General features: G+C 39.3%; 1 protein-coding gene across 24 annotated transcripts in view; it reads left to right on the forward strand.

Moving 5' to 3' along the window:
- Window positions 1-12,776, forward strand: part of dst (dystonin) — a 104,165-nt gene that overhangs the window by 22,362 nt on the left and 69,027 nt on the right. For 18 of the 24 annotated variants that reach the window (XM_044212976.1, XM_044212956.1, XM_044212961.1 and 15 more), the window contains 8 exons: window positions 480-569; window positions 2,507-2,605; window positions 3,809-3,886; window positions 5,238-5,330; window positions 11,845-12,011; window positions 12,160-12,272; window positions 12,443-12,549; window positions 12,640-12,759. In XM_044212976.1, coding sequence (XP_044068911.1) covers window positions 480-569; window positions 2,507-2,605; window positions 3,809-3,886; window positions 5,238-5,330; window positions 11,845-12,011; window positions 12,160-12,272; window positions 12,443-12,549; window positions 12,640-12,759 — 867 coding nt within the window. Of the gene's footprint in view, window positions 1-479; window positions 570-2,506; window positions 2,606-3,808; window positions 3,887-5,237; window positions 5,331-8,304; window positions 9,461-11,844; window positions 12,012-12,159; window positions 12,273-12,442; window positions 12,550-12,639; window positions 12,760-12,776 lie in introns of those variants that run through there. The other 6 variants (XM_044212960.1, XM_044212980.1, XM_044212978.1 and 3 more) reach the window with 2 other exon arrangements.

The following is a 12,776-nucleotide window of genomic DNA, read 5'->3' on the forward strand; positions in this document are numbered from 1 at the left end:
CCTCACTCAAGTACTTAGATAAGGTGTCACAATGATGCCTGCTCAAGCTATTATTCATAGTGTTTTATGCTACATTCATTTCAGTTTAGAGGGAACTTTGAGGAAACAAAACAAAAACAAGGTTGTTGTAAAATGTGAACTAAAACAGGTTTTTCTAAAACTGGGCTTAAACTGAAACTGAACACCAAGGTGATTGAATAGTATAAGGAAGAAACATCAAAGGCAGTGGTTGAGTTGTAGAATGCGGGAGACTTTCATGGTAGCTGGTATAATCCTCAAAGATCTGTTCTTTAGAAATTGAAATTATTATGGTTCAATAACTGCGGTCAGAGATTTCAAAACAACACCAATTCTGATTACACGTACAGTAGTTGTCTAATTATATTTGTTATAAGGAACAGTCATCAATGAACAGTTGTGTAATAACAATATGATATTTGCAGTTTGCTCACAATTTGCTTTTGTCCTCATGTCTGTAGGTACGGAAGCATATAAATGACCTGTATGAAGACTTACGAGATGGACATAACCTGATCTCACTGCTGGAGGTTTTGTCTGGAGACACATTGGTGAGTTAACGTTTTTCTGTTATTGTAATTTTCAAGGTCAGTGTTTCTTAAAGAGATGAAGAGAAACTCAAAACATTCTATTGAGTTCTTTGTTAGAGCAATTTCTATTTAAATCAGTCTTATGAAATCACGAATCATTCAAATTGTCATTAGACATCAATAAGGAAACTGAGAAACTTATTCCTCTTATCTATCACACCTTTGCATGACTGATTCACTTGCCCTTGTAATGTAATTGATGATAGGAGGGAATCCTGGGATTTGATGGTCTGCAATCAGATCTTCTGTGATTTTGAATCCACCCAAACCCACTCATAAAGTCACATCTTTTTGTGACTTGCATGCAGGTTTTTATCACATCAAAAGACTATTTTCTTGTTTTGTTTCTTTTTCCTTATTATTATTATCTATTCTGGGATATCTAGGAAAGTGACTGATGTGGTCATCATTGTGATTAGTTGTTCTGTGCTACTGGATGTAAGTCATATGAAATTGGTGGTACAGTATGCCATGCTTTACATACTGTATATATGTGTTTTATTTGGCTACAGTCAGGGTGGCGCTTTGTGCCACAGTAGTAGTAGTGCTCGAGTAGCAACATACTTGAGTGGGATATTAAATAGGGTAATTACCCACCAAAGGTTGGTGTCTTTCAGTCAACAAAATGTATCATATCAAGGAAAAGCTAGAAAGTGGGAAAGCTAGTTCTCTGGCTGGAGTTTCCAACAAAGTTTATTTTGCTAACTAGCCTTTATTAACGCACTAACTGCCAAAGGCTTACTTCATTCGTTATTCCTTATTTAGATCCTTATTAGCTTCCTCAAAGTGGTCACTAGTCTTCCTGGGGTCCAATTTAAAATCACACAGTATCAAAACAAGAAAAGGCAAAATAAGCCAATTATATAGATCAGAAAACAAGTGAAATGATGCTACATATGAAAAGATAGACAATAAAAGCTTACAATGAAAACAAAATCGATTATAATAATATATAATCGATTTCCACTCAGTCAAAACTTGGAATAACCAGGAAATGAACTAGAAAGTGAATGTTTCCAGCTGTGGAATTTTTTTTGAGATGCTAAGTAGCCAAAACCTTTCACAAATAGGAAAGTGTACTTGTACTGTGTTAATCCAGGTACCCAATAGGTTACTTTCCAGCTGTTATTCAACCAAAAAGTTCAAGAAACGGGAAATTGTGGTATCTTATAGTCTAAATTTATTTGTAGAAATGTAGAAAGAAACAAAATGAAATGAAAGTCAATTTTTATATAATAATGAAATACAGTAATAATAGCTTCTTTGGTTACTCTGTAATATTGCAAGTAAACGAATCACACGTTATTTTAACCAAAAATAGAGAACTGTCATGATTTTCAGTCTTCGGTTTGTGGCGTTGTTATGGCAGTATAAGGTATTTTTTAACTTTGTTCATGGAGAAATCATAAGGACTCACTCTGTATAGTCCAGTATGTTTCTGTGTCTAATCCCTCATATATAGAGCACAGAGCTGCACAGCTGTAGTAGACAGTGGCTACTAAAGTGCTGCATGTTATCCAGCAGGCTACTTGCAGTATTATTTAATTTCTCTGTTAACATGTCATTCTTTCATCTTATATTGAAGTATGTTGATATAGTCTTTGTGCAGTCCTGAGTTCCTTAATGTTATCATGCTGTAATGTCGTTTACTGTATTAAAACTGCATGTATTCCTGTGCAAGGAGCCCCAGCAGTTACTCCCTCTCCAGTGTGACTAACTATCATCCTTTAAGTAGCTATCTATTTTCTGTTTCCATCCTGTTTCCTTTCTACTTCCCCCCATCCTCTGTTCTCCACTCTTTAATTGGTTTCTGTCCATTGTCTAACTTCCTTTGAATTGGCCGCCATGTGTGTCCATGTCTTCCTTTCTTCCCCATGTTTTGCCTTTTCGGTGATAAGCCAAGGGAGCGTGATTTTCTGAAGACATTGCGGTTGGTGAGTGGGACAGAAGCATGCACAGTTGAGCAGCATGGAGACACGGTGGATGATGATAAGGGGGTACGTGTGGCTTGCCCCCCCACCCCCTGTTACAAACTAATTCAGAGCGTGTTGTGGCCAGTTAACAGGAGTATAGAACCAATCCCACTGTATAATTTGTATTTTTGTAGTCTTACATAATTGCTTTAGCAGATATTGTAGTTCTTCTATATGCTTATAGAGTATCGTTTCCCTTTTCCCAATTTTGCTAAATTTGTGATTTCTATGCAACATTATGTTTCATAATGCCACTCCTTTTGATCAGGAAATAATGTCCGAATCTTTGTTTACATGACTAGATGATACTGATGATGCAGAGAAATGTGCACACGATCTAAAGACCCAGGCATCTTCATGCTCAAATCTTCTGACAAACCAATACATTTGGCACACTGACCTTGCAAAAGTATTAAAAATATGCAATAAATTATAAAGGAATTGGCCATAAAGCTTGGGTCTTTATATCCATTTCACTAGCTTTGCCCATCATGGAGCCATACAATCAAAGAGCTCCCAATCTACGTGAGCATCAGGACATTTTTCATCTGCTGCTTTTGGGTATTCTGTTATTTTGAAGCATCAAGAGAGCTTCATAAGTGAATGAGTATCACTGATTGAAAGCTGTGGGAGATGGGTTTATTAAATGTTGTTGCTTTGCTATTGAGATGAGCGGGATTCTTCTCTCAGCTATTATCAACTAAGAAATATGGCTGAATGCAGCACAGGTCTTTTGCTGCTGCTGCATCCTGGCTTCAACGCATTTTCCATTTCATTACCTCATGCTGTGGCCTCTGACTGTTCACGTGCATTTGCCACAAGAGATTTGAGACTTGCTCGAACAATTATTTTTAAAATTTACATTTAGTGTCTACAGCACAGCAAACCAAATGTATTAATGTGTTTTATGAACACTTAGCTGTCAGTATGTGTGTTAACTAGCAGGGTTACTTGGTTTGTTATTACATATTAGGAGTACATTTCTAATGGTGGAAAATGTTCTGTATATGCACAGATTTTGAGTGGGCCTGCAGAAATGGCTAATCTTGTTGTGGGTAGAGTTTTATGTGTGTTCTTTTAAGTCTTTACCCCGCCAGATCAGCGGGTAAGAACCTGGAAGCATGTCCTGTGTCCTCCATGCTACTAATGATTTTTTGAATTTGTCCTCTGATTTTGGGAATAACCTGATTACCATACGTGGCCCCTCTTCCCTCTTTATGTCCACAGCCTCGGGAGAGAGGGAGGATGCGCTTCCACAGACTCCAGAATGTACAAATAGCACTGGATTATTTAAAGAGGCGGCAGGTAGGGATCAATCCAAATACACTCTCAAACTCTTGTTCTGTCACACTTTTGATTGAGGACTGGATACCTTGTGTTGGGTGGATACATTTGAGCCAACATGTCACGTCAGTCATAAACCTAAACATAAGTTTAGACTGCCGGATGAAGCTACTGGAAATCAGCCTGCAGTCAGAGTTAAGATAAAAATTCTTCATACAGTGAACACATGTTTCTGCCTTTCCTGTCCTCTCATGGATTCATAGCAGTATCCAACTGAAAGTCCACATCATTAATTAGGAATTTTCACACAGGATAGTGAATTATAAAAAAGATTACAGCTGAACAGCATACGTAAATGTATCAGTTCATGTGTGTAGCTACATTGTATTTTGGGAGTTGCATCATATTGTGAGAGATTTGTTTGCTCGCGACCACTAAGGCAGACAAATTGCAAGCCTAAGGCACACATGTAATTGAACTGGGACCAGCCCCACTCAGTGGTGATTACACTGCCTATTCTCCAACGTCACACACTGTTGGACTCCTAGCATTTTTCATCTGTCTTTATGAAAATTACGTTTCAGTTGCCACAAATAGTAATAGCAGCATTTAAGGAGCGCCGACTACAAATCCCATCAGTGGGGTTTCAAAGAGCTTTGATTGGCCTCCCCTCCCCCACCATAGCCACGATGTGATGAAGAACACAGCCTGGCTGAACCGTAGCCAGATGTGACGTAAGATTTGAGACAAAGGATTCATAGATGGTCACAAATGAGTTGTTCTATTGTTTTAGCCACAGTACATACCAGACACATCCATGCGTCCTCTGAAGTCAATATATGTACAGCGATCTGTTTAAACTTCCTTAAATCTCCCCCTGCAGCTTATTGATAACAGTTATTACAGATGATCAGGCTGACGCTGGAGGAATAAATGAACTGCTCCTGGATTATAGCTACATTAAAAGAAGAATGTGTTTAGACTCTACTTTCTGATTCATGTTTTTTGTGAATTCATTAAATACACATAATTTTTCACTCTGATATGTGGTAGATAAAACAGTCCTAGCTGGTTTATAGCATTTAATTAGTAGCAAGCAGTCATTCTCTCTGTCACCTCAGACCCACGTGATTAAGGTAACAGTGTTGCCTGACATAATAATAATAATGACTATTGTGCCACCTTGTGGTGCTTGTGAAATGACAGGCATGTGAGTCAAAATAGAGAAAAACACATCATATTTTGTACTTGTATTAATACACCAAATAAATGTAAAGGTGAATTCTATCATTTAGAAACTTAAGAACAGGGTTTGAACACTTAGAGATATTGTAAATATGCAATATATTAATCATGTGTTTCCTGTCATTAGGTCAAACTTGTAAATATCAGGAATGATGACATCACAGATGGTAACCCAAAACTGACCCTGGGATTGATCTGGACCATAATTCTGCACTTTCAGGTCAGTGTTTTCATCTTATTGTTTGGTAATTCTTACGCTTTTAATAGCCAAGTAATTAATATTATTTATTACCCAGATACTGGATTATTCTGGATTATTATACTTTCATTCCCTTGAAATAAGGGCAGTTAATTTTAAACTTGTATGTATCTTTATATCCTACTCGGTGTTGATGTGTTGCATATTTTAGATCTTTTAATGCAGAGGATTTTCTTTGTCTTTGTAGAGTTTAAAGATATTTCCGTGCAGAAATGCTGGCATGTTTTGGGATTGACTTATGTAATAGCGTGTCAAATGCCCTCCAGATTAATGCTTTTTAAATTCACTGGGTGGGGTGAGTTCACACCCACCCCACCCAGTGGATGTTTCTAGTTTTGACCACAAGGTGTCAAAGCTGTGCAGCAAACATCATGCTGAATGTTGGAACTGCTGTCAGATTATAGTGTAATATACTGTATGATGTTAGTGTTTACCTGGCTCACTTTAGTTCATGTTTGATTCAGCTGGAGTTGTAACTTGACAAGTTAACATCAGGTAGCTCCTAGAATTCACAGGGTGTATTGGGACGTGGAAAATGTCCTTGCACGCAGTTATAACGAGTCCATGTTTGAATAGAGAGGGAAATGACTTGAAAAGAGCTTTGTTTTGTCTGTGCAAACCCATGAAATTTAAACCAGATTCTATTTTGCCAACAGTTTTTTTCAGAACAAAAAGATCTGTAGCATTACAATGTGAACATTTGTGCACAAATCAGTAGAACCAAGCTTTAGGGTGCGGTTACACTTACAAAAAGCTTTGCTGTAATGCTGTAATTGTTTTCAAGACTTTGTGTGCTGAGTTTATATTTCTCCCTGAGTGTTCTCAAAAATGTTCTCTCTGGAAATACTTGCTGGAGTGATACAAATCATGTCAAGTGGGTTGGTCTGTGTGTGCATGCCAGGAGTATCCAGGTGTCCATCGAAGTATTTACAGTATCTCTCCAAAATCCAACAGCTTGCAGAAACTTCATACTTTAACTACTTCTCACTCACACTATCTCTTTCTTTCTCCCTCTCTCCCCTTCTCTCCCTCTCTCTGAATGTCTTGCATTGGATTATTAATATCTTTGGCACATGCCACCTGGCTCAGATGTTGGTTAGCGACATGAATATTGCAGTAGTCTTTCACTTCACACTTGCAGCTTTGATTGAGAAGGTAGTGAGTTATTATATTATTTTAGAACAAGAATGCATTTGTGTGACTAATGCCCTCAATGAAATAATTGGGGGGGGGGACTCAATCATGCTGCTGACAGGTAGCGTCTGTGATGATGCCAACACCTGCTGCTGTCAGTCTCACACAAGCCCTCGAGCAGTTGATCCAGCAGCAATGGGCCTGTTTCTTCTTGATTTAGAAGGAGAGCAGGGCATTTAAGGAGAAAATGTTGCACTTTAGTCATAGCATCTTTGGTTTATATAAGCACAGCTGACAGCAGATTGACTTGTATAAACCAAACACTGTTTTTACATTACATGCTTTTCTATGACTGGCTTGGCCTAAAGTATCCAGGATCAGTTCCTGTCTAAAGGACTAGTTTTTTTTTTTGGGATATACTGTACGTGCTTTTCTTATTGCTGCAGGATACTTTTTATTATATTAACTTAAACTTAAACAGAGAGTACTGACAGGGTGTGTGTCCTGTTACGTTTGACCTCAATTCTCTACCTCATAGCTGCTTTACTGTTTCACAGTTGAAGTTTTGTTCAGGTGTATCAGACACTCTCCTTACAGATGTTGATTTCATTACACAAAGCTGCCACTATTGTATCTTCACTATGGTGACCACACTGTATTTTCACCTGGGACATGTTGTTGAGAACACTAGAGTGTAATGTTTATTTTAGTATAGCTGGTGACAATGCACCACCATGACAATGCACTGTTATCAGGTGTTTTATCCTTGTATGTCTTTTGTGTTTGTTTTGCCCTGATTGTATTGTCTCTGTGTGTGATGTCTGTTGTCCTGTCACTAACTTAACACAAACACATATTCATGATTCATTTATTTCATTCATTCCCTCTTATTAAAACACTCTCATTGAACTGTACTAAGTAAGGCTATATAAATCATATTAAATGCTATATAACATGTACAAACAATCTAATACTGCAGTTATACCAGTATTTTGATAGATTGACCATAAACTGGCCATAATTAGCAGCCGGAGTAATCAGTACACTATAGTTTGAACTGTGGTGTCTGTCAGGTGACTTTGACCTTCAGGGAAACCTCATTGGCGTTCAAATATTGCAAGCTCACAGTGGCACAGTGTTATTTTTAGTTAAGCTGTGTGGTGGCATTATATTTACTCTTTCACGCACTACTTATTTCTCTATTTGCCATGGAATTAAATTATTGATAGATTCCTCTACAGTGGGCTTGTTCCATGCTTTGTCAGCCAATGTTTCCATATAGTTGTTGTAATGTTTTTATATGGTGAATCCCTTCCTGGTCAGATCATTTGCCCTCTTGTGAACTGCGGTAGTGGTGATCTGTTCAGATAATAGTGTTTGTTCAAACCATTGGACTTAAGCCCTACCTCTGGCTCTGCCATTGTGCGTAGCTTGATTAACAGACAAAGTGAAAGCACTTTGTTGTCAAGCTCGGATTTGCTTCTGCTTCTGCTGCTCTCGTTGACCTATGCTGTTCTGTTTTTCAAAGCCTTTCTGACCGGCTGGGACTCGAAGCCAAACTTGCTGAGCCAAAGTTTCTCACATCATAATAGGTGGCCATCAGCGGGCATCCACTTGCAGTTTAAACCTTGTCCTCCCTTCACCCCTCATTACAGATACAAATATTTGGAAACCTAAGAGGCGGCTTTGACGTGCACATGTTTACTGTGTAGACGAAGCAGACCAGCCAGCCCGAAACAGGTCTTTCCACAAGTCTTTTTCATTCTTGCCCAGCTGAGAGCTACAAGCACGTGGGTCATGTCTGTGTGTGCATTTATGGTGTTTGTGCTGGATTAGCAAAGCCAGAGAAATGTTTCAAAGGTCAGAAAGGATTCCAGTGTCAGAAGAGAGACCCGAAAGAGAGAGAGCGAGCGAGAGAGCGAGAGAGAAAGAGAGAGAGAGAAAAAGAGAGAGGCTGACCGGTTCTCAGCTGAGAGTATCTGAGAGTCAATGAAAGCAAAAAGTCAACTCTGCTCTGAGTAGAGCAAGCTTTATTTCTGGCTGCCAGGTTGTCTGTCAGTGCTTATTGTGTGCTAGTTGCACAGCGTGAAAATGGCTTTCTGTCATTGGGATAGTGGCTCTTCAGATCAAGCGGCGCTCACTGGATACTTTGCCTGAAAACAGCTCGCTGTTGGGAGTTCAGCCCTGTCAATGGGCAAGAGACTGCATGACTGTCAGCCATGGGAAACATCTGTGGCTGTGTTCGAGGCCCTAAAGAAGAATTCTATGTTGACCCCAAGAAAGCTCCACTGAACCCCGAATCTAAAGAGCTCAAAGGTCGTCGCTATTTTCAGAGGAAGAAGAGGAAATCGCAGGACTTTCAGCCTGACAAATCTTTCAGGAGTCCTGGAAGTGACGCTATTCCAAGAGAAGCCATCTGCAATAGTGCAGAGCCTCAAGATGGCCCAGATGCGAACACAGACGAGTCCCAAGCAGAGCTGGATAAACCATCACAGGTGGAGAAACATCTATCCAGGCAAAGCATCAGCAGAGGTGTCTATGTTGGAGAGGTACCAGTTTTAATCCTCAGAGATCCCTGTAATCAACCTCTTGGCAAGAGGTTAGCTTACAGGTCAGGAAGGTTTTCCACAGAACAGACAAATGGTGACAGAAACAGGTTCACCGTAGAAGGAAAGCTTCGTTGTGTTAACACAACTTCCAGAGGTGCCTCAGCTAAGGCTGGTCTGCTTGTGAAGAAGCTGCTACAACGCCAGTTAAGGAGGGCTGTTAGCTTTGGAGCAGTGGAGCACATGCTACGGACTCTGAGGGGTAATGACAGACCTGGGAGTGAGGAAACGTTTGCCAAGATCATATGGGGCTCTCAAGCACACAGGAGGAGGAGACGGAGGGCCTACACCTACTCTGGTTACATAGAACGTCTTCCAGCTCCTGCCAAATGTATTTCCACCCAACACGAGGTAAACTTAGAATGCGTTATTTATAGCTATTACGGGTGTGATTCATGATAGATGAATCAGGGGTTTGATTGGTTTATAATGTAACTTCAACTTTGCAAGGCTGGTGTTTAGATCATGGAAGTTAAGCGCTATGGTGAAAATATATGCTAAAATAAAGCAATTCTTTAGAACAACGCCAGTTCATTTTGTTAAACCAATGTTCTCATTACATAATTTTATACCCCATCAGCATGGTCCGTTGTCTGTAGAGCATTATGTCATCATTGTGGTATCATTCTGTCTGTGTTCACAGTCATTTTTGGACACACAATAACTCAAAAATTATACGTTGTAGAATGTATTTACACCACAGGCATCACCTGTACAGAAGATTATGTTTATCGTACTTTGGCTGCATAATCCGATTTACCTGAAACTCGTGTTAAAATATTTATGCTGTTCATCTGTATGTAGAGACAGGAACAGTATGCTGACATACACATTTTTGTTAAAGCCCAATCAATAGTTGGCCAAATAAATTATAGCTATATTCACATGTATAAAGGAAAAGTGACTCTTTTTGTTTTTCTTAAGTGATCATAATTGACAAAATAGGTGTCATACAGAATCAGAAAAAATAGTAACTTAGATTTAAGAGCTTACTGTAAGATCTGTCTATCAATTTTGGAGTGATAGCAGGCTCTCATCCTGTGTTTTTTTTTTTGTTGGGCTTTGGTTTGAGTATATTCAGAACACGAATGATGTTGTATTAATTGTATTTTATTAATTATCTTGATTAGTGATCTCACTAAAAAGTTGGTTATGGTTGATATTATAGTGATAACTGTGGGTCATTGGGAGGCTGACGTGTGTAAAAGTGGTATTTAGTCTAAAGTTCACTGGCTCTCCGCAGGGTTGCTGTTTGTCCCCTCTTTATAATTTGTACACTAATGGCTGCCAGAGTCTGTATGAAAATCGGCACATTGTAAAATCTGCTGATGATACAGTGACTGTCAGTCTTTTAGAGGAGCAGAAACAGGGTTGTTGTGCTGTAGTTACTTTAACATAACAAAGCACATGATTGTTGATTTCAGGAAATCTCTCCCTTGTTCAACATCAACTGTCATACAGTACTCTGAAATCACCCTCGTAGATAATTACAAATATCTTGGGACAGTTATTGACAGCAAACTGTGTTTGTAAGATGACACAATGACTCTGTTTTACCGTGGTAAAATTAAGCTCTTTGACATTTCTATTAAGCGTGTTCTTAAGAAGGCCAGATCATCTTTTGTTCAGGAAGTTTGAGTTACCACTACAGTTGTCGTTTTAAGGTTCCAGCTGGACAAACTAACCTGACTGTAGAAACGTTTCAGGCTTTGGAAGTTATACTATCTGAATATGCTGGTCAGTGGGGGGATTCTTCCTCTACGTTTTTTCTTCAGGAAGGTGTTATTTGTGTCTGTGTTAATCTTGTCTGAGCTGTAGTGTGTTGTATGCCTAACAGTTGTTACTATTTCTGTTTCTCACTGTTTCCTTGATTTTATGACCGATGTCACCTGGCTGCAAACCAAATTCCCTCCTTGGGGGCCAGTACAGATTGACTGATTGATCGATTGAGAAGCTCATCATCAAATCTACTCTCTGTGTTTCTCTGCTTCTTGTTTTTCCTTGTTGTGAAGTAAAGTTTTCTGTGATATGGAAAATAGAAGCAAACTTTTCAAGATGTATTCCATGTGCCTTCCAACAGAATAATCAGTATGTCAATAGTCATATGAGGCGTGGAAAACAAAATCTACAAAGGCTTGAATCAAAGTTTGGTGTTAACTGTAGATAGAAGCTCTTGTTCAGATGTCATAAATGTGCTTTAAACCCGACGTGCCAACAACACTGTGGAACTCAACCTGTGAAGTGGCACTGTTTGCTAGGGGTCATCTTAAAAGTCAGTATAACATGTTGTAAAACTATTGGGTAATTTATTGCACAACTCTATCTCACACTTCTGACCAGCTGACATTTTCCATGTTTCAAGTGCGAATAGAACTGTAAATGAACAAGATATGGAAACTTTTACCCCATTTACACTTAATTCACACTTGAGTCTCATCAAATATGAAATGAAATACATCTTTTTTTCCTCTTTCTCTCATTATTTTTTTCTTTGTGAAGTTTAAAATGTTAGTCTTTGTTGAGACACGTAAGGAGTGAATTTAATACAGTAGTGTTTTTAGGTCTGTAGTTTGTGGTGTTGTTACATTTGATTGCATTACATTTCAAGGTGTTATTGTTACCACTCAGTAATGGTCTTAATCTCAAATGGGTTAGATTTTCAGTGTCTCTGAATCAAGCCCTCCACGACTGCACATTGAATGTCAGTGCATTTTGTATTTTATACTTTGTGACAGATCTCGGAGATCCACGTGACAGGGGAGTCCGAGGACATGACAGCCAAGGAGAGGCTGCTGCTCTGGTCCAAGCAGATAACAGAGGGCTATGTAGGTGTACGATGTGATAACTTCACAACCTCCTGGAGGGATGGGCGGCTATTTAACGCCATCATTCATAAATACAGGTACTGTAACACCAAAGGAACTGCAGGGGTTTTTGCACAACAGCAAAGCTATATAATGCATATATGGGATTTAGTGGTCTTCTGTCGTCTTTTAGTTGGCATGCCTTGTTTTTCTTGCCTTACGGGTCTTTCTTTTTCTCTATTGCAGGCCAGACATGGTTGACATAAGCCGTATGTCGACACAGACCAACCGATCAAATTTAGAGCATGCGTTTTGTGTAGCTGAACAGCTGGGGGTGGCCAGACTGCTGGACCCCGAGGGTGAGATCCATACACACTGTCATGTTTAGTTTGCCTCAGAAAAACCTTTTAACACCTTTGTGCTATAAATCATGTGGAGTGAAGCTTAGATTTTGGCTGGAGGAATAATTCCTCTGAGTACAGCTCGTTGTCATTTGTTGCATTTGTGACCTTTTTACTTCCCTCATTAGACGTAGACGTTCAGTCTCCTGATGAAAAATCAGTCATCACGTACGTCTCAACACTGTATGATGCCTTCCCCAAAGTACCTGATGGTGTTGATGGAATCAGTCCTAATGTAAGTTGATGGCATTGGTCCACCAGTAACTCCACCCAATCCAAGTGCTGAAAAGTGCTTTATTGCTGATGATCCTTTTTCTCTGAACAGGATGTTGATATCAAATGGGTGGAGTACCAGAACATGATCAAATACCTCAGCCAGTGGATCAAACACAATGTGGCCATAATGTCAGATAGATCATTCCCCAACAACCCTGTGGAACTCAAGGTATTGCAGATTTTAAT

The sequence above is a fragment of the Siniperca chuatsi genome, linkage group LG11 (genome assembly GCF_020085105.1).
Source record: "Siniperca chuatsi isolate FFG_IHB_CAS linkage group LG11, ASM2008510v1, whole genome shotgun sequence".
NCBI lineage: Eukaryota > Metazoa > Chordata > Actinopteri > Centrarchiformes > Sinipercidae > Siniperca > Siniperca chuatsi.